This window comes from Leptinotarsa decemlineata, unplaced genomic scaffold (assembly GCF_025532065.1).
Source record: "Leptinotarsa decemlineata unplaced genomic scaffold, Ldec_3_MD MMD2_tig00003294_RagTag_RagTag, whole genome shotgun sequence".
Lineage (NCBI taxonomy): Eukaryota > Metazoa > Arthropoda > Insecta > Coleoptera > Chrysomelidae > Leptinotarsa > Leptinotarsa decemlineata.
In genome coordinates, this window is record NW_027412585.1 from 248,239 (window position 1) to 275,368 (window position 27,130).

General features: G+C 33.2%; 1 protein-coding gene across 1 annotated transcript; it reads left to right on the top strand.

Annotated features, from left to right (window-relative positions):
• Positions 1-636: 636 nt before the first annotated feature.
• Positions 637-10,304, top strand: LOC111505293 (protein spaetzle). The gene is made up of 4 exons (XM_074177800.1): positions 637-1,109; positions 5,205-5,250; positions 8,032-8,395; positions 10,060-10,304. Exons 1-4 carry the CDS (start codon positions 1,056-1,058, stop codon positions 10,241-10,243), a joined length of 648 nt encoding a protein of 215 aa, XP_074033901.1. The 5' UTR covers positions 637-1,055; the 3' UTR covers positions 10,244-10,304.
• Positions 10,305-27,130: the final 16,826 nt, after the last annotated feature.

Consider the following 27,130-nt stretch of genomic DNA (forward strand, 5'->3'; position numbering starts at 1 on the left):
AAAGCGAATGCCGTTAGTGACAATTTCTCGTCGAGTTGAATTACTATTTTTTGAAACTTCAGCACATTGAACATAATTTTGTTTTTCAAACATTTTGAAAACTGTTATTTTACCCCTCCTGTAAAATGCAGATGTCATTTCAACTGATATTCTTATAGTTATAACTTATGTATATTTTATATTACAATTGTAAGTTACAATGGCCTATGGAAAACTATTTTAACATATATTGCAACTACAGACATGTACATACGTGGCGTACTCATGCATATTATGATGATTACAACTTTTACAATTTTTTGAATCGTTATATCTCAAAAACAGTGACTCGTAGGAAAAAAGTATTCATTCATTTTTTGTAAATAATTTTATGATCCACACTTTTTGTCCGGAGTATTTTTATGATGAAACTTACCGTTTTGCTGAAAATCGCGAAAAACTAATTTTTTGACCTTTGCCTTGAATACTTTTTTTCCATACAGGGGAAGGATGGGGAACTTTCAAATTTTATTTTTGATTATATTTTGAAGAATCTCACTGATTTTCAGCTTGGTGGGAATTTAAGTAGCTTTACTATTATTTTTTGGTCTAATCTGACCGGACTACACCTTTTTTTTTTTCACATATCATTCATTAAGATTTGAAACAGGCTACGAGAAAGTGTTCTGTGCTCTTCAGGCAAATATTTATTATACCCTTTGTAGTTGTAAAGGGCAAAATAGGTAGGAAATGCTAATTTTCACCTTATTATGTAATGCGGCAACTACCTGCACCTGTCGGGATTCATGAAGTTATTTGAATTCTTTCACAGTAACAATTATTTGACAATAATCCTGCGCATCTATATCTACTTTACACTGGCAAAATAATTATATGACAGTTTCAAGTGCCTACCTCACGATAGTTCTGAGAATGGAGAATTTCTGTTGTTCCCTTCATTAGTACTCTAAATGAAGTACTAGTACCTGTATATCCAATTGTGAAGAAATTAGTTGTGGTTTTGCAGTTGAGTGGTACGTTGTAGGTTTTGTACCTAGGTTTTTAATTTTGTGACGATGATGAGTGTTTACAGTTTTTGTGTTTTATCAATACTCAACTTGATTTGCATGGTAAGTTTATATACTTTTTTCAATATAGAAAGAAACTATAGGTATTGGTAAATATTCGTTCCGGCGATTTTGAAAAAAAATTTTGAGTGTACTTACGTATTTTGATTCGTAGATTACGAATCCGAAAGAAAAAAGCGGCGCTCTCTCTTATTTACAAAGTTACGGCCCTTCAAATTTCAGAAAAGGGCAACTTTTTAGCCTTCTTTTTCACAAGATGAACTATTTAAAAACACAAGCATTCATTCACTAGGTCACCTTTAGGTACACCTTATTCCTCCTTCCTTGACACTTTTCACTTCAACAAACAAAATTTTTACAATAAAAATGTTAAAGAATGTACAGATCTGCTTTTTGGTTATATATCTCTGTATTTTATGTTTTTAAGGCTTGATGGCATAGTTGGTACGACTGATGCAAGCATTCGTTTTTAAATTAAGTTTTTCATAAGAAAAATGTTGATTCTTGAATTGAAAAGTGTCAATTAAGGAGGAATCAGGTGTAAAGGTGATCTAGTGAATAGTCCTAGTGAATAGCAATTCAAAAAAATATGAAAATTGTAATGGAAAAATTCATGCACATGTATAAAGGGCAAACTTTTCAGTTCATCTCGATGAGTTACTCCGTAAATTCAAAGTACTTTTCACCAAGAAAACTGTTCTATTTATCATTTACTTACGTATTCAATAAGTTTGCCTATTAAAAAAACTGGGAAATTATACAGAAACTCTCCGTCTTCAGTTTTGTAGAAACTTTATTATAATAGCAGTTTTTTCTTCACTTTATTTCTTATCTTTTCACACAGATACCAGAGGAATATTTGGAATATTTGGGATTATTTCAAGAAAAAAAAGAAAGCAATTAATTTTAAAAAGAACTCCACTAAGATGTGTAGATCATGCAAAGAAGTAACTTTCAGACGCAAACCGGAAAAATAAGCCCTGTAGAAAGAACTAATTTCCTAATTTCATATGAACATTGAAATACTTTCGAAACTTCTATGATTACATTAAATCATAATTCATTGGAAAAGGTGTTTTTTATATAATTCAATGAACACATGAAAGTAATTCTTTCAAGAGGCTTTCCTCTTCTAGTTTGTGTCTGACAATTACTTCTCTGAATGATATATACACTTCTCTATGGAGAGTTAGTTTTGAAATTGATTGTTTTTTTTTCTGTGAAAGATTCCCACATTTTTTGTATAAAGATGGAGAAGTGAGAAGCCAAAATTTTCTTCACAATGATTAGTCTCTTCTTGAAATATGTCAATATTGTTTGACTTCTGAAACATTTGATGAAGTACAAGGTGTTCTCTGATGTTAGTCTGTTGCTATTTCGCCACTATCCATGTTTTTTTTCAAGACTGATGGTAGTAGACCAGGGTCGATAATTTTTGAAACCAAAAAAAAATAACAGTAGGATGAAACCTATTAGAAAAGAAGAGGAATATGATGAAAATGAAATAAAAAATAAATTACGGGCGATCTGAGTTCGGAAAGTGGGAGGGGGTAAGTTTTTAAGGGTAAAAAATGATTTATCTCGATTTCCGACAAAACTACAAGTCCTGTGGAAAAAAGTTGGAAAGTAAAGTTGTAGGTGATGGAAAGATCTACAACTTTTGAATCCACAATTTTTCCACATAACTACAAAATTTATGTGAAAAATTCGAATATTCAAGTTTTTGGTTTTTTATTTTTATCTCTTTCAAAAAAAACTTATACGATATTTGATGAAAAATCACCTTTTTATGTCCCAAGTACACTGTAATTTATTTTATGTAAAATATATATTTTTTCGCCCTATTTTGACTTGATATCAAAAAAGCACCCAAATTTTCAATCGAAGATTCTCGCATCAAAATATCAGCTGTTTTCAAAAAGTCGGTATGCTTTCTGTCTTTTCTTTCTGTTGATGTAAAAAAAGTTACATTACTATGTTCTTAGAAAATGCAAAAAATAAAAAAAACTCTAATTCGATTTTTTTTATTATGTACAATTCCATAAAAAAATGTGATCACTGCAATTTTATTCATTCAAAAAGTTTATTTATTGTATTCTAATTACATTCCTTTCATAGAAAATCTCATAAAATGTAAGTATACATGTAATTCGTACTATTGAATTTAGATACTTCATTCTGATTACGTTTTTGATTATAATATTTTTAAAAGCGTCAATCTTGATACTTATAAATCTCTTATTTCGAATTTGAATCACTTATCCATTAGTTTCCTTTTCTAATGGGTTTTATCCTACTCAATTTTTTTTTCCACTTTTTACCATTTTTGAATGCTTCAGCCCTGGTGTGAAAAACGTTGAATTTCTCGAAAGAGAAACTCTTTATAGAGTGTTAATTTTTTGAAATTGATTGCTTTTTTCCTCCCTTTAGAAGATTTGCACATTTTTTTGTATAAATATGTAGAAGTAGAAAGCCAAAACCTTTCTTTAAATACTACGACTAAATACTACGAAGAGATTGTTTATTCACAGTATCGGCGAGAAGGACCGCCGAAAGATATTCACAAATATAAAGGAGCACATGGTAACAATATTAAAATGAAAGTTGTGGTTTTTTGACTACATGTCCCAACAAAAAAATGAGTCTAGTTGAAACAGTAATATGACAAAAATGATAATCAACATTGTAAATTTGTTTGAGACATTACTTTCACGGTTTGTGAGGTCACTGTATCTTAGATCACAGAACCATCAGAATTCCAGAAGAAGAATAACAGGTTTTTTAAGGGCATGTGATCATTGGAAAAAGAGAACGTTTTTCCTTGATTTCTAAATAACCATTATTTCCAACTATCTATCATCAATAGAGGGTGTGGTAATGATGCCAATTATAAAAATTATTTGTATCTGACGAAAAAGTTGATATTAGAAGTCACTGAATTTGAATAACATCAACATCATTATGTGATACTGTCTAAAGAAAATGTATGTTCAGTTCAAGAATTTCTGTCTGATAACAGAAGAAAAAAGAATTTCACCAGAATGCTTCAATTTTTTTGAATCAGTGAACGGTCTGACTGAGAAATAAAATCCATTTCGAGAAATAACCTCTTTGCAGTGTTGTCTTCCTCAGTTAGAATTGTATTTTTATATTTATATATACGAAAATTAACAAAACAGATGGAATGAAAAGTTGGTATGAAACAAATTAGGGCCTATATTTTTTCAGTTCAATACCTTCACTAATAAATATGAAATTGCAGGTCCTAAATCCTAATTCGTTTGTTATTAGTCAGTGGGCTATACTTACTGACTGACAGTAAACAAATCTAAAGAAATGAACTCAAAACGTTCAAGCCAGTCTCGGATATACCTACACAGTAGGTTGAATGGACTGACGCCTATCAGAAAACAACTACTCCCCTGGCTAATACCACGAAGGGCGTTGGATCATATCCGACAGGCGTCAGTGCAGGAATCTTCACAGAAAATTTCCTACATATGCAATTGGCCATACAACTGGAAGGGTCGACCTTCAATTTCGGAACGGGAATACTTGCAGACCGGTTTCGGGCTCATTAGCCACTCGTCAGTGCAAGATAGTGGCCATTATCGACCTAAAGTCAATGATATTACATAATTGAAGATTAGAATTCCTTCAGAGTATTTCATTCCTCTTCGTGTTGGAGCGAACAACAAAATATTACTCCATCTAGTGGACGAGGTTTCAACCAACTGCAGTTCGTACAGTTGGTTAGTACATCGTTAGTATCCAACGCCGTTCGTGGTATTAGCCAGAGAAGTAGTTATTTTCTGATAATCGTCAGTCCATTCAACCTACCGTGTAGGTATATCCGAAACTGGCTTGAACGTTCAAAGTTCATTTCTTTAGATATGTAATTCGTTTGAATATTCTCTACTTTCCTGATGCTTTTACACACTAAATATTTGTTAATGCTACCCAAACCTATCTAGAAACAAGTCATGTGGATAACTGGATCATTTATTAATTAAATCAGTATGGCGCCAAGGCACTTCTAATAATAATTGAATCAAATAATCATATAAGAAAGTATTCATATTGATCATAAGTTTTTGAAATACCCAGTCATAATAATCATATTCTATTGACTTTCAGGTTCCTTTGATGAAATCCACGCCTACTCCCCAATTTTACGTTGGAGGTGAGTATTTTGAAGCTTTATTTTTTTTATGTAAAAACTGGCTTTATTTATTGACACTTTACCAACATGATTCGACATTCAATTATATTGATATAACTTTCACACAATATCAATACCTGTATCATCGCAAATAGATGTAGTAAATTACCAGAAGTGGTTGAATTTATTTGAACTCTGAAATGTATTAGCCGATGATGCAGGTATTGATACTGGCGGAATGTATTCTCAATATCTTCCAAATCATTTAATAAGTAGTAGTGGACCTCATAGTGACCTGCAAGATCGCCAGACTTCAACCCGGTTGACTATTGATTTTGCGGACCAAGACGAATAACAGAAGCAGAGCACATTTATAATTTTGGTGTGAATGATGCTAAAATTACTCATGACAATGGATGAAAATGTTCACAATGTATTAGGTTCTTACGGAAGTTTTATCCGTTTTTATGTCATTTGATTTTTTAGCCCTATATCTCAATATATATTCATTCTACTGTGTTGTGGTATATACTCATTAATAGAGAATCTTGTACTCTATACATCGATGCTGGTAATTTTTTTCCAAATTTTAATTTTTTGCCACTTTTTGATGTCGTGAAGTGATTTTAGGACAATTTTTGTCAACAAATTCGAAATGAACCAAAGCGTTGATGATATAGCCCAAAAATTAAACATGCATTTGGCAATGATTGTGTTTGGTTTGCGAAATTTCTTTCCGGAGATTTTAGCTTCGAAGTTGAGCTCCGAAGTGGTCGACTCACAGTAATCCAAGACGAGGATTTGAGAACCCAGTTGGAGACTTACTAATCACAAACTGTGCGTGAGACGGCGAAATAACTGAGCGTCAGCTCCCATGCGGTTTTTGATGGTTTAAAACATATTGGAAAGTTCAATAATTTCGAAAAGTAGAAGTCACACTATTTGAACGATTGACAGAAATTGTCCCGTTACGATATCTGTTCTCCTCTGCTTTTGCGCAATCAGAACGACCCTTTTTGCATCGGATCGTCAAGTGTGATGAAAATTGGCACCTCTATGACAACAGGAGGCGTTCAGGACAATGGTTGGACACCGATGAGCAATCCAGGAACACCCCTAAGACGAAACTCACCAAAAAGATTATGATTATTATATGGTAGTCAACGGCTGGTGTGATCCAATATATTTTTTTGCAACCGGGCCAAACCATCAGAGTCCTATTGTGAGGAAATCGATGATATATACCAAAAATTGCGTCATCAGCAGCCTGCAATGGTCAACAGAAGAGGTCCAATCCCGCTACACGAAAACGCCAGTCAGCACGTTTCACAAATCAGCGTCCGGAAATTAAACGAATTATGCATCAAAGTTCTGCTTCATACACCATACTCCCCAAACCTATTTCCAACCGACTACCATATTTTCAAGCATTTCGATGACTTTTTCACCGTGAAACCTTCGCCAATTAGGACCAGGCATAAACTACCTTCGTCGACTTCATCAAATCCTGAGCACACAATTTTTATGTTGACGAAATTCATCAACTTGTGTTACGTTGGCAAAAGTACACTCATTATTTGTGCTTATTTCGATTACATTGAAGGAACATTCACTGAGATATTACAGTTCAAAGTAGACTCATGAGAACGGACAAAACTTTTGAATAGAATGTAATTTATTTCCAATACGCGTTCCATAATAACAGTACATTCCTCAGTTGAACAGATACTCTACTTTATAATGTGCAATATATGCGAATTACTGACTTGAATAATAGATATTCATAATTGATAAACAGGTAGTTAGTGACGAAGACAAGTAGTCAGCAGGTTAGGTTAGATCCAAAGTGAATGGGTCTGTTCGACCCTCCACCGCAACCCGCGAAGGTTTATTGTGGCTCACACCTATTCACCCTAGACCAAATAAACACAGCTTCTTAACAAAGACTATTAATTTGTATGGTGAGTGGGCTTTCAGTTCAGATGGTTAGAGTACGGCTCTGCCGAACTCTAAAAACCTGATTCGGTCCCCAGCGGGGCAGACACAAAGTATATGCCACTAATTCAGACCAGAGACAATTTGTTAAGTCTTTCTATTGAGGAAAGTCGATTTTGGCAATTGGCTACCAATTTAGACGTTCCTCGGTAGGAGCAAAGAGCTTCCAATGCCGTTTGACTGTCCGAGAATATTTTTATTGACTTGTGTATGAGGTTAGTTGGTTGTGTGCTATTGTTCCGTCTCTGTGGAGTGATCATTTTTTTTTCCCGAAGAGTAAGCTATTTGGTCGCTTTCCTCGAAGCTCTGACACAGTCTGGAAGGCGCGCCAGCATTATCGACCAATGACCAGTCCCCACACAGAAGGCTAAGTGATCATTGGTACGAAAATCATGTGCCCTAACCAAGCACAGTGAGCCAAGAATGATAACCTCGTAGATTTGTCTGACTAAGATTCCTGCGTGAGTGCAGCAAATCTTGTGGGTTAAAAGTAGAAAGGGGAATAATCATCTTGACAGAGTGGTCCCGATAAGTTCTGCGCAGTTCGAAGAGAAAATATTGATATTTTATTAGTTTTTTCTCTTCTTTTCAGACGATATTTGTCTCGCCAGGAGCTGAAAACTCTACAACAAATATCGTCTCACTCAGGTGGTCGAGAAAGACTGCATGAGGCTCGTTAGCTTGTATGAGCCTAAGGGAGGTGAATACACAGTTCTAATAAATTATCATTATTATTTTCTTACTATTACCATTGTATCGGATGTTGAATGTGTCCTGATAAATTTACATTATGCATATTTTTTTCAGGATCTCCTGAAATAGATGTTGTCTTCCCTGAGGAAGACGAATCGAGTGTTATCCTTCCTAAGATAGATGGTATCCCACCTTGTGCAAATGGGTCCACCTTCTGTGAGAGCTTCGTCCCGTACCCAAAGGAGAAAGTGAAAGAAATAATGCAGAAGTATAATGTTTTCAAAGAATTTTTTGGGGTGGACGAACCGCCAGAAGAATTTGAGACAAGGGACGACAGTCAAACACAATTTGTTTGTTCTTCGATGAAATATACGGTATTTCCGGTTCTAGCGAAAAACACGAGAAGCGAATTCAAATTCATTGTAAATAATAAAGAGGAAGGATATGCACAGGGTGTGCAAGTTGAAATCTGCAGCAGGTGAGTTCTAATCAAAAAAAGTTCAGAATGTAATTCGAAAGTCAACTTATTACCTATATTACCATCTGCGGCACTCTTACGGTATTGACGAGACACCGGTGTTGCCCTACGCTCCGGGGGATATTGAATCCGTTGTGGGGAACGAGAAGTGCCGAATTTATTGGAACTATTCGTTCCCCACTCTCAGTCTCATACAAGCTAATAAGCCTTATGTAGTCCTTCTCGACCACTTAAAATCATACCGGCTTGCCGCACTAAGGCAGAAATCTTAGCCGCACAGATGCAGAAGGCTGTCATTCTTGGCTCACTGCGCTTGTTCAGGGCACATGATTCTCGGACCTAATGATCACTTACCCCACGGTGTGGGGAGTGGTCATTGGTTGATAATGCTGGCGCGCCCTCCCGAATGTATCGGGGCTTCAGGGGATAGGGCCTGACCAGCGCACACTACGGAAATGATAATAATAATAGTAATAATATTTATTTGCCATTCAATTTGAAATACACAATAATCTTAGTTGACGACATAGCACCCAAACAAGGTTGAATCACCTGAAATCACCACGGCGTTACCTCTAAAAAGGTCCCTTCGAGTGCAAGGCCTGGGTTAGGGGTTGTTTTTCTGATTATTTTGACTTACTACTTTTTTTTTTCATTTTTCATTAATAAACTTCAGTTTATATTTTAATTTTTAAAACATGAGTTGCGGGTTCTTTAACATGGTTGTTTACAAAAAACAGTTCGAAAAAGATGGCTGATGCTGACTCATGCGCACAAAAAAAATTGTGATGAAAAGGCCTATTATCTGCGAGCGCTTTCGACAGCTGGTCGTGCTATTATCATCCAGTTTGAGTAGAGCCTAGATCAGTGGTCGCCAACCTCTTCAATGTGTTGAGCTACTTTGTTAATTGTTAATAAAAATCAATGTGACTTTCTACTTCTCCACCATTGATCACTGGGAAACTGATCTCTCCTAAAAGATTCCTCTTCGAATTCGTATCTATCCACCATTTGCTGAATTTTTTGATGAAAAATTGAACTGTGACCTTATGATAGCTGGCTTTTTACCATAGGGCCGTAAATTTCAACAAGGATTCTCTTACTACCTAATGAGGGTCGAAGTTGTTGAGTTTTGTAAAAACTTCTACAGAAAAACCCCTTATATTTTTTGTGGTAGAGGTCAAAAGATCTACATACAATGTACTTGAATCGGTATTCATTCAAAGAACCAAGAATGAACTATACTATAATTCCAAATAGTTGGTACTAAATTCTCAGAAATGGCAGACGTTTTTGCCTAAATATGTCTCTTGCAGTGGCTTATGGAAATTATATCAAACAGATGAGGAAAAATGTTGATGAAATATATAGAATCACCACCTTGACAACAGTGTTTTCGTTTCAATGCAATGATATTTCTGAGAATTCAGTGCTTACTATTATGGAATTGTATTATAAGCCACATTATATTGAACTAATTGATATTTTACACATGAAAATCATGATGTAGTAACAGGACCTAAAATTATCGAAGACTTTATCATTAACAATCTGAATATATCAAAATAATGAATTTTTCAATTGACATATTCAGTTGTGGAACATAACCTTGTTTGTCTACTATACTCTAATGATACTGACTGCATTACTTTTTCCTTTTCAAGGGAAAATAAACCTTGTGACGTGGTTAACGCTCCAAATGGCTTGATTACCACTTGCAAGCAGAAATACATGAAGAGGCGTTTGCTATCTATAGATGATGAAGGTATTCCGCAACTAGACACATTTCTGTTGCCATGGGCCTGCGCTTGCTCCTGCTTGGCAAATTTTCCAACTGAACGAGGTTGAAGAAAACGACGACGATATGTTAGTGGAGAAGTAATACTAAAGATATTGCGCGTGATTGAAGGTAAGGAAGTAAAATAATACACTATAACTGATGATTCTTACAGAAAAAAACTTCAAAATATCTAAGCAGATTGTTCTGTGAAGGACACTCGCCTGTATAGATCATAGATCATATCAATGATTGTTACAGATACACTCTTCAGATATGGAATACGAGGTATTCCAGTAGGCCAAATAACTGATTTTCTCACTTTTAGACAACAATATGTGAAAATAAATGAGAAATTCTCTGATACCATAAAATAAATCTATATATTCTGCGAGGGGTAATCCTAGGCTTTGTCTTATATCTTTTATTGGTCAATGACCTGGGCAAATCGACCACAACTATGTACGCAGATTACTGTCTTGGATGGTTCATATTTTGCAAGAGACCAATAGATAGTTTTCAGCAAATAACATTAATTTGAACGTAAGCAAAACCAGTACGATGCGGTTCCACAATAGTCAGGGAAATTATGAAGATATTAGTTTTGACATAAACATAAAATGGACTCTGATGCAAGTATTGAACCCGGATCAACTACTAATGTTGTACTATGAAACGAGTTTCAGATATGATGTATGTTTCTGGGGATTTTCTCCACGCCCAGCTGATGTTTTCCTGCTCGAAAGAGGGTTTTAGTACACCTTCAGGGTTACCTACCAGGCAATTCTTGTGAAAACAGTTATATTAACTCTGCCTTGTCTCCTTATACAGGGTGGGGTAGCCCAAACGACACGGTCCCTGTAAACTGAATCATCAGGTTTTCAGTAAATTTTTCCATTTCATTTTATGTATATTGATTAGGGCTGTAGAAGAAAATTATTTTGAAGTCTACAGTCTCAAAAATCAAAGTTGTGTTTTTTTGAATGGAACACGGAACACCCTGTATTTCGTTGCACTTTTGAATAGGTCGGGAAAAAATTAAATGATTTCATATTAGGTATCTAGCTGAAACCGTTATCGAGTTATTTTTAAAGAAAATGTTAGGTACAATTGTAAACTAAATAACATCGAAATAATAGAAATTATCCCTTCGAATTCTGACCAAGCATGAAAGAGGTTTTGAGCTATTGATTTCAATAAAACCTGTTTAGCAATATTATAAAAACTGTTCAAAAATCATTGTCACTGAATTGAAGGGATTATATATATATATATATATATATATATATATATATATATATATATATATATATATATATATATATATATATATCACTGTTTTATGATTTCCAACAAAGGATATTACCCTGTATTTTTTAACTGAATAATATAAAATTCATTTTGAGGTTCCCCACACTTAACCTAAATTGTATTTCAGATATTGTCTTTTTCGAATAGTAGTTCACATTTCAATCCATTCTTCGAATCAAAAATGAATCACTAAAATGAAGTTATCATTTACATTCATATTCTGACTGTGGTTCATTGAACAGGCTATATTTTTTTATTATTCAAATGGTACAACAATAAAATATAAAACACAAATGTATTTAATACAAAGATACACTCACTCTATGAAAGACTGCCTAACAATTGAAAACATTTGAGGCGTCACTCTTCGAAGCCCTTATTGTCTCCTTCATATTTTTCACTGTGGTTGGAGCAGTGTCATAAACCGTATTTTTCAACTATCCCTACAGGAAAACATCGAGGCCAGTCAAATCTGGTGATCTCGCCGGCTAATATCGTGGTACATATTCAAAAACTGTCTGAGAGTGTGCTGGAGCTCCATCCATTGTAACCACATCCATTATCTTATATTCAGCGGCACATTCTGCAGAAGCTCAGACAGATCATCTCATAAAAATTGTAAAAATTTTGATCGTTCAAGTTTTCATCAGAAAATTATGGTCCTATAACCTGTGTACCTATAACTTCTCCCCACACGTAAACAGATCATCTATTCTGGGAATCTAGAGTGTGGAAAAAATAAGGATTCACATCACTATAATAATAAAAGTTGCGTCTGTTCACTAAGCCATAGTAATGAAAAGTAGATTTATCAGAAAATAAAATGGAATCCAAAAAATCCTCATCCTCACTAAACTTGTCTCGAATCCATAGACAAAACTCGATTCGTCGATAGAAATATATAATTTCTGGTATATCTGAATACGGTACGGGTGAAATTTGTATTTTATTATTACCCTACAAATGCTTATCCCTGTATGTTCCTCGATCTTGCGTTGACTCATATAAGGGTTTTCTATGATTGATCCCATAATGAGGAATTTATTTTCCTCATTTCCAATGATTGGTTTTGGTCTATTTGCCTTTTCATAAGCTACACTTCTAGTCCTACGGAGTTCATTTGAAAACCAACTTGTTTGGATGATTCCGGTATGGAAATTTTTGGGCATATACCCTCGACGCCAAAAGACAAATCTCTGAACACTCGAATATCACTGGAGTTTTTTCCCAACACCAAACCGTTATTACAACACCTCGACGCGTGTTTCGATCACCAAGTGATCATCTTCAAGAGGAAGAACAAACTGGTGATGGAAACACGAGTCGAGATGTTAAAATAACGGTTTACTGATGGGTTGAAACTCCAGTAATATTCATTACTACAGCAAAGGTTCCAAACAGTGCATTACAATAATCTAAACACTTACTTGTCGCTATTCGCTAAAATCGTATTCAGTGTCAGCATTAAAGTGCGCACCATATGGGAAACTTTTTTTTCGAAAAGTTTCAATAAAGTTTAACTTCGGCACTTGTTTGTGTTTTAAATTTAACTTGAAATGATGCGGCCAACTGCGACCCACTGACGCTCAGTGTTTTTTTGAAAAAAATTGAAAAAGTACATTTCTAGATCGAATTTAACAAAAAGTTACTTGAAAAAGTTGTGTCTACGGCAATTTCATATCCATATACCAAATTTTATGCTACCAGGATAAAGTTAACGTTTTGCTTGCTATAAGTGTTTGACAACGTCATTTAGATCAATAAGTAATTTTTTGTACCCATTTGTATTTTCTATAATATTATTGTTGTTTAAAATTTATAATAATAATAATAGTTCTATCAAAATTATTTGAATTTTTTTTAGCTGTCTCTGCTTTTTCGAAATCAAAGGTTTGTTTAAGAAAATAGCCAAGTGATTGAAACTTTGCAACAGTCATGTTAAAATTTTTATAGCAAATTTTTAATTTCTCTCTAAAATGTCCGTATAAGTAGAAATGTATCAGAAAAGTTAAACTCCATGATGAGTTTGTTATGTATACATGAATTGATGACAATTAACCAAACTTGTTTTTTAAAATAAAGGGGATATCTGTCAAAAATGAGCTGAACGTTAATTTTATCCTGGTTGCATAAAATTTGGCATATGAATATAAAATTGCCGTAGACACAACTTTTTCAAGTAACTTTTTGTTAAATTCGATCTATAAATGCACTTTTTCAATTTTTTTTAAAAAAAAGTTGAATTTGACAAACACTGAACGTCAGTGGGTCGCATCATTTTAAGTTAAATTTAAAGCACAAACAAGTGCCGAAGTTAAACTTCATTGAAACTTTTCGAAAAAAAAGTTTCCCATATGGTGCGCACTTTAGTGGTGACACTGTATATCCGCTTTTGAATGGGATAAGTTTTCATTTTCAACGGTAATAATTTACGTAATGTGTTGAATAACATGAAACATAAATAAATGTCATTGGAAATTTTTTCAACAAATTGAATGAATGTCGTTCCAAAACTATCTTGATTCAAAGAAAGCATTGAAATAAGAACTACTGAATATCTGAAAAACTATTTAGGCTAGATATGATGAACTCTGAAATGAAATGAAAGATATTTGAATTTTATACTGTTCAGACCAAAAAAATACATGGTAATCTATTTGAAATAGCAAAGTTATACTTGTCAGAAATTATAAAAAAGTGACAATGATTTTTGAACATTCTGAGGAATTGAGGAACGGGTTTTATCGAAATCAATAGCCAAAAACCTCCTGTATGCTTGGTCAGAATTTGAAGCGATGATTTCTATATATTCCAATGTTATTTACTTTCCAATTTTACCTAGTATTTTAATAAAAAAATTAATAACGCGCGAACGGTTATAGTTGAGTACATAGTACCTTATATAGAATATTATTTTTTACTGACCTATTCAAAAGTGTAACAAGTTGTTCCATTTGAAAAACCACAACTTTTTTGAGCCACACTTTTTTGAGCCACCTTATAGACTCCAAAATAACCCAACTAGCAATTTCGTATTTTATAATAGTTGCGAAAACGTTTCGGAGAAACAAAATATAAAACTGTATTCCTCTCAGAAATTTTTTCAATGTGTTTATAAAACAGCTATGAATAGGAAATTGGGACCGTTTTATAAAACATTATAGTCTTTATCAGTATTTTGTGAGACTTTTTACAAACACTATAAAACAGTTTTATAAACATTTTGGCAGTTACTATAAACTTTTTCTAACACTGTTAAAAAGTAGTTTTGTGAAGACTTCTCTTACTGCAGTTTTGCAATATATTAATGCGATAGTTATAAAATAACCAGAAGATAATTTCATAAGAGTTTTTAGTAGTTCCGAGTAAGCGTTATAAAATATAATACAGCCGAAAACGATAACAATAAAATAAAAAAGTCTTGAAAATGTTCTCTTTAAGACGCAAGGAGTAATTTTGTATTGGACACTAGGAAAATATAATAGATATGTCACCAACTGAAAACTATCAAATAGAAAGGTTGAAGCCATTTTAATAGTATCACTTTTGTATTTTTAAAACCGTTAAAGACATTGTTCGTGCATCAAAGATTGATATTTTTACTGGGAATGAAATTTTATTGACAAATATATAGCCTATTATTAGCAAAATTTGAGAGCGCCACTCATTCATTAATGTTTTTGCAAAAAATTATCAATTAAACAAAAATCCACTTTGTCGACTATCAATTTTCTAGTCGCAAACTCAACTCAGTTTGTTCTAAATGATGTAATGTTTAAATATCTATGTACTATTCAGCTGTAAATATCACTGTATGTGCGGTATTTCATATTTTCAACTCATCTAATTTCAGCATTCCGCATTGCTATCATTCAAAATGGCGTCGTTTTATAAAATAAATTGGTATTAGTAGCAACCATTTCAACGTTGTTTACCTACTATGCTACCCCTATAAAACTGTTAAGAAACACTTAGTTCTAGGACTGATGGTATTGCGGCAGAGTCGGACTACTTTTAAAGCTATAGGTTCCTACAAAAGTGCTTGTATGAATAAAGGATTTGTTACATATAGTTTGGAAAAAAATTATCTATCGAGATGTTTTGGCTAAAAAGCTTCTTTCAGATTATAAAAGTTTATCGACGGGTTTTAACCATTATAATAACCTTTTCCTGTTTTTCTCAAGAAATAATTGAAGCACTGCTAGGTTACGGCGTGGGATAGTTCAAAGTGGTTTTTTAGTATTCCCAATATACAGAACGACTCAAAAAGCTTCCAAAAAGTTTTTTTATGGAACACCCAGTCATTTCTTCGTATATTATTTGACGCATCTCGAACTGAGTCTACAGGTATTATATCCCCCAATGAATGTTCAAAATGGCTGCTTTGAGTTATTATTTATTTTTATTCATACATCCAGCATCTGTCCTTTTCTGTTTCTTTTTCAGATTATAATAAATTGGTATTTGCCATAATAGAAGTACTTTCACCTATTGTCGTTGGATTCAACTCAATATTGTTTTTTGATTCTTTTTGAACATTAACCCTACCATAGCAAAACATATTTTCGTAACATATTTTCAGTCTTCGTCTAAACGAACCACTTTTATTAATTTGTTTCCAATGACCAATATTACACGACATCATTAATAGAGATAGTTATTGACACGCTAATCAAATAAAACTGATGAATTAATATACTTTCATTACACGACATCTAACGTCAGTATCAGCTGGTTGTTCTTAAATACTGCATTTTATTCTTGGCAACAGCAAATATATATTCGCGAAAGCAATTTTATTTTATAACAGTTATATTAGTGTTTTGTAATTGTAGTAAATATACCATACTATAAAATAGTTGGGAAATTATCATTAAAGCAGCACTATGAAATTATAAAACAACTTTGCTGGTTGGGAATTTCTTTTCGCAGCCTCAATCAATATACATATAATGAAATGGAGGAATCCCCAAAAATTATTGGTTCCGTTCACAGGAACCGTGTCGTATGGGGTGCTTCACTCTGTATATGATTAGTGTATTTGCATAAAAAAGACAAAAATTCATATAAAATGTCAATACTCGTCAAAAAACGGGAAAACTATTTGGAAAAAAGTTCATAATTCTGACTATATGGCACCAGAATATAGAGTTCATTACCAATACTATCTATGAAATTAACTGAACAATTTTCATAAACATATCCATTTCTAGACGCGTTTTTTTGTTAACACTGTAGATTCTTCGGTGAATTTTGATACATTTCATTAAAATGTTTGTGATGATTGTTTGACTATCATCATGGATAGTGCCATTACTTTTCATCAAGTAACGGTTCGGTCTATTCATAATATTACCAATAATAAGCTGTAATATATTGTATAAGTCTATTCAGGATATTGCAGAAAGAATTATTTTGAATCAAACGTTTTCACAGTATTGAAAAATTTATTTGTGTTCCGAATATATCAATTTCTTCTCATTAGTTCGGACTTTCGGACTAATATGATATCAATTCATTTGAAATCCTTGGAAGAATCTATGAAAATCAAAAAGACTAGGTCATAAAAACAATTATATTTGGCAAAAACTACTTTATTGTGTAATTTTCAGTAGACAGTTTTACAAAAACGCAACACGTGTTTCGCCATACAATGGCTTCCTCGGGCGTGTCAACGTTATTAAGAGGAAGCCATTGTATGGTGAAACACGTGTTGCGTTTTTGTAAAACTGTCTAGTGAAAATCACACAATAAAGTGTTTTTAGAATACGTTAGTTGTGGATTTTCATCAAGTATCGGCCGATTCCATCATATAAAATACAAGCAACAATTGAAAATTGAACTATTGAGAAGAAATGAAAATTAAAAAATCATTAACAAGAAGTGAAAATTAGAAATTGAAAGATTCTAAGCCGAAATACTTCACGACGTTTCGATTGTTGGTATCCAAATTCGTCTTCAGGTAATGAGTGGACTTCCTCCTAGATCTGACGATCTGGTACTGGTTGAGTGGAAGATTAGCGTAAGCTAAACTCCTGCAGTATAAATAAAGACAATTTATTATTATTATTATTATTATATAAAATGATTTGAAATCCCTGAATGAATCTATAAAAGGTAAAAATATTACCTGAGATCTCGGAAGAATAAGTCCAGTCATCACCCGAAGACGATTGTGGATACTAACAATCGAAACGTCGTGAAGTAACTTGGCTTGAAATATTTCAATTTCTAACTTTCATTTCTTGTTGATAGTTCAATTTTTAATTGTCGCTCGTATTTCATTTCATTTTCTTTATTTTTTGGTTAGTATAATGGTTCCTTTTTTAGGTAATCTTTAAAATTTTTATAAATTCTTTCAGGGATTTCAAATGAATTTATATCATATTTGACAATGGAAGTGCCAACCAATGAAATGCACAACGAAATATTGTCAACCACCTTCAAACAAACATCAATTTCTTTTACCTGAACATTAACATTTTCGAAAGATTTCCAAGATTCAAATACGAATTCATGTTCGTCTAAAGAAAAACAAATCATGTTAGTTTTTTTTATATTATGTCGAAAACCAACGTACTGAACTAAATCTGACAAATATTAAGTTAATTTCACTTTTTATATTGAAACCTATATTTATGGTAGAAAGTCACATAATAAAAGCGTTTATACAAAAAGACTTTCATAAAAGATGAAAAGCTCTTGCATAAAAGGGCTTTTCACCCTTTTATAAAAGGTATCTCTGCCATAACTTCAGGTATCAATATTACCCATAGGAACAATTGAGACTGAAAAAATATAATAAATTTGTTGAAGAGGTTTAATTAGCTTAAGAGAGAGAATTTAGTATTTCACTTCAAATGTCCGAACAGGTAGTTTACTTTAAAACTTTTGGCATTTCAGTCCTAATGAAGATTAACAGAAATGGATTTGATATTATATAGGGAGTTGAAGAAATTTGAATTGCAAATTATTCAAAAGTATGTGTCTGTGATATATTCAATGATCATATTAGGAAAGTATATTTCAAAGCATACTGAATAAATTTCTGAAAATATGCATGACATCTCTATGAGATAGCATTAAGCTGGCAGGTTGATTTCTAATATGAATAATTTAAACAAGAGTGAAGCTTTCAGAACTATCAGTAATATTAGTTTTGGCTTTCAACTTCACCATCTTCATACAAAAAATGTGGAAAACTTTCGAAGAAACGAAAGAAGTATTCAATTTCAAAAAATCAACTATGTGAAGATCATGCAAAGAAGTAACTTTCAGACACAAACTGGAAGAAAAGAAAAGAAAAGCCCCACGAAACAATCACTTTCACATAAACATTCAATACTTACTTGTGAAACAAATACTTTCGTATGAACACTGGGATATATAAAAACATTTTCTCTACTCAGATTCCAAACGTGAAGTCTTATAGGGCACCGCATTGGAAAAAAGTACTCCACTGACTTGAATGTAATTTTCTATTTTCTCAGATCAATCAACTAAAAATACAACTTTTTTGGTCGCCTGTGTTTTCTTGATATATAACTTATATAGTAAATCTGTACAGTAAATCAAAGAGGTACAATTTCACTAATTCCTCAATTGCAATTGATAGTGGAATGTCATGAGTGGAATGTAATTTATGAATGAATGAATAAAATAATTGAAAGGACGAAAAAGCATTGAATAAAAAAGAGTACTCCACTACGTTTCGATTTCAGTATTTATAATCGCTATTCGCTGATAATAACAATCGGAACGTCGTGAATTACTTCGTTTTGAAAATTCATTTCTATATTTTCTTGAGGATTCCATTTGATTTTTCATTTCATTCTTATTGTCAGTATATTATCGCATTCAACTAAATCAATGATTATAACATTCCATTAATTTTCATTTCATCATCCCATTCCTTCGATAGATTTCAACTCTGTACAGTAGAAGTCGGAACATGTAACAAGGCTCTGCTTAGTTTGAGTAGAGCCTTGAAAATGATTGGACGACCAGCTGTCGAAAGCGCTCGCATATAATACATATGCGAGCGCCATATTGATTTCAATTTAAGAGCCACCGGTAGACAGCTGTTTCAGTCTATTGGGCATCGTCAGTACCGGGCATACGGTCCTCGATTGAAGACAAAATGTGAATAACCAAGAAAAATACTGTATAAAAATAACTACGTAAATGCAAGCGAGTGGAACAACCCAAGTCAACTTGCCAAGTTTTTATGTCATTGTTGGTGGTTTGACCAATCAACCGACAACTGCGGTAGCAGCAGCATATATATATATATATATATATATATATATATATATATATATATATATATATATATATATATATATATATATAAACAGAAGTTAATATCGGACATAGCACTCATGAAAGTGGCAAACCATAGACACGTGTTTCGGGCTTTTGGGCCATCATCAGTATGGTGCAGCCAAGTGTAAGGATGGGCAACACTTGGTTACCAAAAGATAGAAATACAAATGCACGGAGCCACCAACAGGAGCCAACCGCACATTTGTGGTTTCAGTTGATAGATCTCGTGTTCACAAGAAAACTATCAAAATCACCACGGAGGCAGCTATAGCTACCTGCGCCCATCCTTACACTTGGCTGCACCATACTGATGATGGGCCAAAAGCCCGAAACACGTGTCTATGGTTTGCCACTTTCATGAGTGCTATGTCCGATATTAACTTCTGTTTCTATATGAAGACACTCAATAACTTTCATATATATATATATATATATATATATATATATATATATATATATATATATATATATATATATATATATATATATGTATATATGTATATATGTATAAGTTAAAAATAAGACATAGTACTCAAGAAAGTGGCAAACCATAGACACGTGTTCGAATTGGAGTCCTTTCATTTCGAGACATTTTTGTGGTGATTTTGCAGGCCATCTTATAGGCCCATTATTTGTCTTGAAATGGAAGGGCTCCAATTCGAACATTTATTGCGCTAATAATTTTTGTGTGTATATAAATTACTTCATTTCAATTTTCATTATTATAGTGTTCGTTTGGGATATTATCATTAATATCATTTCTTTTTCTGTTTATTAAAACACATATAATATATTTTTGATGTAGATATGTTTCAGATAATCATAAAAAGTTTTCTTATTCGAAGTTCATTGTAAAAAATGCTCAGAGCAATGGAAATATGAAAAAATATGAATAGGTACCTAAAAATGAATAAAAAAAAGTTCTCTAGAAACTCTGCAGTACATTGGGAGACGGGGAAGTTCCTATTGTGTTTTTATTTAACTCAGTCAACCAATTTCCAGGGCCGTAATTCAAAAGGGAATAATTTACCCAATTATAACCAAATATTACCGAAACATTCCAAAATATAAAATAATATTTAATTTCTCAGTATGAAGTGAACGTCAACGATCCAAAAACTACAACAAAAAATACAGCTCCATATTTGAAAATTCAAAGATGGGTGTGGCCCAAGTCAGATGACATCCTATATAAAAGATTCATGGACATATTCGGGTAGTCCACATCAAGTGCCAATAGCAAAATGTGGACAGATGTTCAATATGTCTGCGAATAAAGAAGATATAGGAAAAAAATAATTTAGGGATTTTTTGGTTTTTCCTGTATATCTCCAGAAACAAAAGATCTATATTCGATTTGTTCACATCATTGAATACGTCTCTAAAATACTCAACTTTGCCACAGTTCAACCAACACTCTATCTCTTATCGTTTACGAGATCCCCATGTACAGAAATGAATTTGAATAGCCCTGATCATATATATCTACCAGTTATTTCATTATTTCAATTCAAATATCACGTCAAACAAAAACTGATATGAAATTATGCTTTGATTAATTTGGTTGAATCTTTGGTTTACTACATTTATGTAGGATCAAAGGATCAAATATGGAAAAATTTTGCTGTTAGAGAATCAGGAAAGACGCAGTAACTAAAGTCAATAGGAAAGAAATCTCGGGCAAGAGCCACAATACGTTTTTAAAATGCAGACTTGGTGACATTCAATGTAATCTCAAAATTTTAAGTATTTACAATTTTGATCCTTTTTGTGTTTGAAACCTCTCCATTGAAATTTCATTTTAGTATCTACATCTTTTGAAGCTCTCGGCTTATCTCAATTATATACCTATTGAGACGTCAGAAGTATCGAATTATGTTAATCCTGAGACCTCTCAACATTATCTTTTGCCTTGTAATACCCTTTTAAGGGCTTTTATGAGTAGACACCAGCAAATACCAAATTTGTGACATTAAATAACGGATGATCAGTCAAATAGTCAAACCTCATGAAGTTTTCATTTCTTTGAATTGAAAGTGATCTATTTTCGAAGGAGAATAATTTTTGGGAAAGAAAGGTGTTGGCTTTCTACTTCTTCGCCTTTCTTTGGAATAAAGCAATTGATTTCAAAATAAACTCTTGACAAAGATTTGTAGATCATGCAAAGAATTAACTTTTTATGAAACATATACTTTTATATGAACACTGAATTATACAAAAAAAATTTCTCTATTCAGTTTGTAATCCAAACATCCGTCATGGAACTGAATCAGATAGCATTCATAGGATTCCTACACAATATACTAAATGAAAGCGGTAAAATTTCGCTTTTATGGAACATTTGAACGACTTGATCAAATGATCCTTCTACAAAAACTCCACCAATTTGGTTTCCATGATTCAACAGTATTTTTCAATAAAACTTTCTCACTTCGACGCGAAGAGTTTGTATCTTATGACGACTATAATTTTTTTTATTACAATTCTTCATGTGGAGTACCTCGGGGGTCGTATCTCGGACCAGTTCTGTTCTTATTATATATTAATGACCTCAGTAATTATGTCGATTATACAAGTTATTTTTTGCAGATGATTTAAAAATATATTTACTTGTCGAAACTATCGGAGATACAGTGCAATGACAATTAGAAAATATACAGACTTGGTATGGAAGTTAACAAACTATATTTCAATGCATCCAAATGTGAAGTAGTGTCACTGTCACAGGTAACACACTTAAAGATCTTGGTGTATATTTTTATCAAAATTTGTCTTTTTCAACCACATTAAATCGACAGTAAATGAAGCATTGATAGTTTATGGCTTTATAGTTCGCAATTTTTTCAAACATATCTGCTCTATTTAGGTACTCTTCATGTAGCTTACGTAAGGACAAAATTACAGTATGGCTCTGATCAATGGTCTAAATTCTACAATTGCTATACATTAATTGAAAAAGTTCAACGACGTTTCCTAAAGTTTATTTACTTCAAATCTTATGGTATCTATTCTTATAGAGGTATTCCATATGAATCTGTTACCATAAAATTCAATATTGAATGTCTTGAATTACGCAGAAAACTTGCTGGAATAATTTTTCTGTATAAATTACTGCACAACAATGTGGCTGCTATGGAGGTGTTATCTCGTGTAAATTTCTGTGTGCCTTATTCCTTATTCCTCTCATAGGCCTTTTTGGCATGTAAGTAGGTCGGAAATATGAAAATAAATCTATGCCATCTGAATATAAGATCATTGGCCGCTCATTATAATGATTTCGTAAATTTAATTTTGTCAAATGATTTTAATATCATCACTCTGAGTGAAACTTGGCTGAACAATAATTGTCGTACTATAGATATTTGTTTACCTGGTTACAATGTCGTGCGAAGGGATAGGAGCGGAGGGACCAGAGGAGGAGGGTTGGCTATTTATTTGAAAAACACTCTCAAATTTTCTAACCTTCCCAACAATGATAACATTGAGGATTTGTGGGTGAGTGTGAGGTTGCAAAACATGGGTTTTGCGGTAGGTTGTATTTATAAGCCGCCTAAATTGAACCTGACAAATTTTCTCAATGAATTTGAAAACAGTTTGATATCAGTTGTACCTCAATTTGATGAAATCATCTGTATGGGCGATTTCAATGTGGATTTGTCAAATTTCAATAGTTTTTCTGTTCGGAAGTTGAATGAATTATTTATGAGTACTGGGTTGAAGCAGATAGTTAATTTTCCTACAAAAATATCTCAGAACACCCCTTCTATTTTAGACCTGATAATTGTTTCAGATCAATGCCAAGTTACAAATTGTAGTTCTCTTCATGTTCCACACATATCTGACCATGATTTGGTTTATTTTACCCTCAACCTGATTGGTGAAAGTGAAAGCAACAAACAACAGAGACTTTAAAAATATTGACGAAGATCAATTATATACTGATTTACAGTCAATTCCGTGGCACCATATTTATGGCTTGGATACCATTGACAAAAAAGTAACTTTTTTCAACGAGAACATGAACACTTTACTGGAATTCATGCGCCTTTCAAAACAGCTTTCATTAGGAAAAAAAAACCGTGGATTACCGGCAATATTAAAATTATGATGAGAGAACGCGATAAAAAACTTAAAAAATTGAAACGAACCAAGAACATTCGCGACTTTGAAGAATACAAACACCTTAGAAATTTCAGTAATAAATCAGTAGAGAGGGAGAAAAAAGCCTCTTTGAATTTTCACATAAGCAGGCATACTAATAATGCATGGGACACTTTAAAAAAACTCAACATATATTATAAGAAAAAGAAGAACGATATTCCAGATCATCTTTCAGATGTGAATGACATAAATTATTTTTTCCTAAACTCAGTTCCCACTGCAGGTACAGGCTCGGACTTCTAACAGTACTACAGTGGTCGACTTGTTGGTCCCGATGTAAGTTGGAGTTTTAGCAGAATCGAGAATAACGACATTTTCAAGTATTTACTGGCAGTAAAAACAACGACTGCAGGTGCTGACGGTCTCAACATAAAATTCATCATATTATGTTGTCCATTCATAATCGGATATATCTCTCACCTCTTGAACTTCTGCATTGAATATTCAGTATATCCAACTCAGTGGAAATTGGCTAATGTGATCCCATTACCGAAATGTGAGGTGGTCAGTGAGCTCAAAGACCTGAGACCAATCAGCATTTGAAGCGTTGTCTCAAAATTATTAGAAAGAAGTATAAAAGATCAACTTGTGAAATTCTTGGAAACATAATATTTTGCCGGATACTCAATCTGGATTCAGAAAAGGACATAGCTGCGCGACAGCCCTTCTGAATGTGACAGATCGTTTCTTCCAGACAACTGACTCGGGAATGATTACTGTTCTAGTTCTCTTAGACTATTCAAAAGCTTTCGATACCCTAAATCATTCTGCGCTGAAACATATTCTAAGATATATTGGACTCTCAGAAGAATCTGTTTTGTTTTTTGATAGCTATCTAAGTGGTCGAAAGCAACGAGTTGTACTCAATACTAGAGTTTCTCGAACAAGAGAACTGACATGTGGGGTTCCACAGGGATCCATTTTAGGACCAATTCTCTATGTAATTTTCACAGAATTTTTCAAAAATGTTGGCTCGCATTGTTATCTACAAATGTATGCGGATGATACTCAGGTGATGTATTTCTTCCACCCATCAGATATTATGAATGGTTGTCAGAAAATCAACGAAGACCTTGATAGAATTTTCAAAATATCCAAAGATCATTCTCTCTCATTGAATCTAAACAAATCTGAGGCAATGCTGTTCGGGAGGCGAAATGACAGACTTCTTCACCAAAAAAAATGTTTGTGTTACTATCAATAACATTCCTGTACAGTTTTGTGATGTGGTGAAGGATCTTGGGCTCTGGATAGATTACTCCTTGAGATTCGAAAAGCATATATCGGAATGCATTCGTAAAAGTATCTGGAAACTGAAAATTTTGTTTGGATCTCGAGCCACTTTGATTTTGAATCTTAAAAAAAATGCTTTGCGAGTCTCTAGTTCTTTCTACTTTTACTTATTGCAATACAGTCTATAGCTCTTGCCTTACGGCAACATCTACGCAAAAAATCCAGGAAATCCAAAACTATTGTCTCCGTTTCATCTATGGTATTCGTAGGCGTCAACCCATCAGTCATAAGCTACGAGAAGCCGGGTGGCTAAATATGAAATCTCGCCGAAAACTTCACTGCTCCACCTTATATCACAAAATAATCACTACCCAAACTCCCTCCTACCTTTATAGAAAGATTGTGTTCCGCACTGACGTTCACAATCTTAATATAAGATCGAAAGGTACTAAAACACCACCAATCCATAAATCATCATTGTTTGAGAGAATTTTTTCCTATAATGTATCGACCACTTACAATGCTATTCCAAATGATTTTAAGAATATGAAACTCTCCTCCTTTCGAAAAAAATTGTTTGAATTTATGAAGTCCTCTAATATCTAGAAAGCGGTTATTTGAATCAGCACATATATCTATAGTTTCACTCAATTTTCATTAGTTATCTGCGATCTTTTGTTCTTTTGTTTTTTTCTTCTGTTTGTCCAAAGGTTGAGTGGAAGACCATCTTATGCACTCCAGGTGCTCAAGATGAATTCCGCCTTTTCAGTTTGCATAGAAAATGTTGTAGCGTATTTGATAGGTTTCATTCTATTTTGTAATCCTGTGTTCTACTGAATAAAGAATATTATTATTATTCCAGAACTAGAAGTACAAAAACTTTTCACAGCCGACTGGCCGGAACCAATTTGTACCTCAAGTCACCTATCTTTAGCATTTGCAATAATTTCAATTTAATTCCAAATTTGTGTGATATCAATTTTGATTATCTGGAATATAGTGTTGACACTGTATCTCAGTATTTCATGAAATTTTTTTTATTTTCTGATAGATTTTTTTTTATCTTATTATAATTTTATTATTCATTTTCTCAAATTGTAACTTTGTAATTATAAGGATCTATACTTTTTTAACATACTTAGTCAACCTTGTAAATGGTTTTTAACTGTTTGGTAATGAAAGCTATTATTATTAAAAAGGCTATTACTACTATCATCCTCATGGGTAGACATCCGATGTTTGGCCGTAAGACACTTGCCTTACCAGCGCTTCAGTGCCAAATCTGCAGTGATTATTTGCAGTGATTTTTACATATGCTCACATAATAGATTTGAGGTACATTATATTTCTGACAAAAAAATATTATAAATTATGAAAGTGATTTGATGTTTTCCCAAATAGTTTTCTCCTGGTATTTGAATTTGGATAGTTGTCCTCCATCTCTTTCCCTACATAATGCCTATGGGGTTTCCAAGTCATTTTTGCAAAGCGGTTTCCTAGGTCTGACAGTCTCTCTTTTATAAATTTCACTTTTGTAGTTGTATGAAGCAGTGCATTTGAGGGATTGTGTAGTATTTTCCGAGGGTGATGCATTTTGGTAATACTCCTTAGTGTCGATGTTTCAGCTGTTTGGAAATTTTTTAAAGCAGGATCACGACAACTTGAATAAATTACATGTGTATATTCGAGAAGTGGACGACAGATGATTTAATGAATTTTAGTTGTAGTTTTAGTGTTGGATTCTCTTTTTTTGAATGTCAGACTCCGAAAGTGTTCTCTCTATGGATGCATTTCTTGTTCATCATTTTTGTATGGCTGTTCAAGTTGATTTTGTGGTCAATGTTAACTTGCAAGTATCATTTCTTTGTTGATGTTTATTGTTGGTAGCGTCTCTGAAGCTGAAAAATGATAAATTGTTATTTTTGGAT

Bases quoted from the DNA above. Each gene is read 5' to 3' on its own strand.
- LOC111505293 (XM_074177800.1), top strand. From the start codon at position 1,056: ATGATGAGTGTTTACAGTTTTTGTGTTTTATCAATACTCAACTTGATT. The intron at 5,251-8,031 runs GTGAGTATTTTG...TATTTTTTTCAG, and splicing joins TCCCCAATTTTACGTTGGAG to GATCTCCTGAAATAGATGTT. The intron at 8,396-10,059 runs GTGAGTTCTAAT...TTCCTTTTCAAG, and splicing joins CAAGTTGAAATCTGCAGCAG to GGAAAATAAACCTTGTGACG.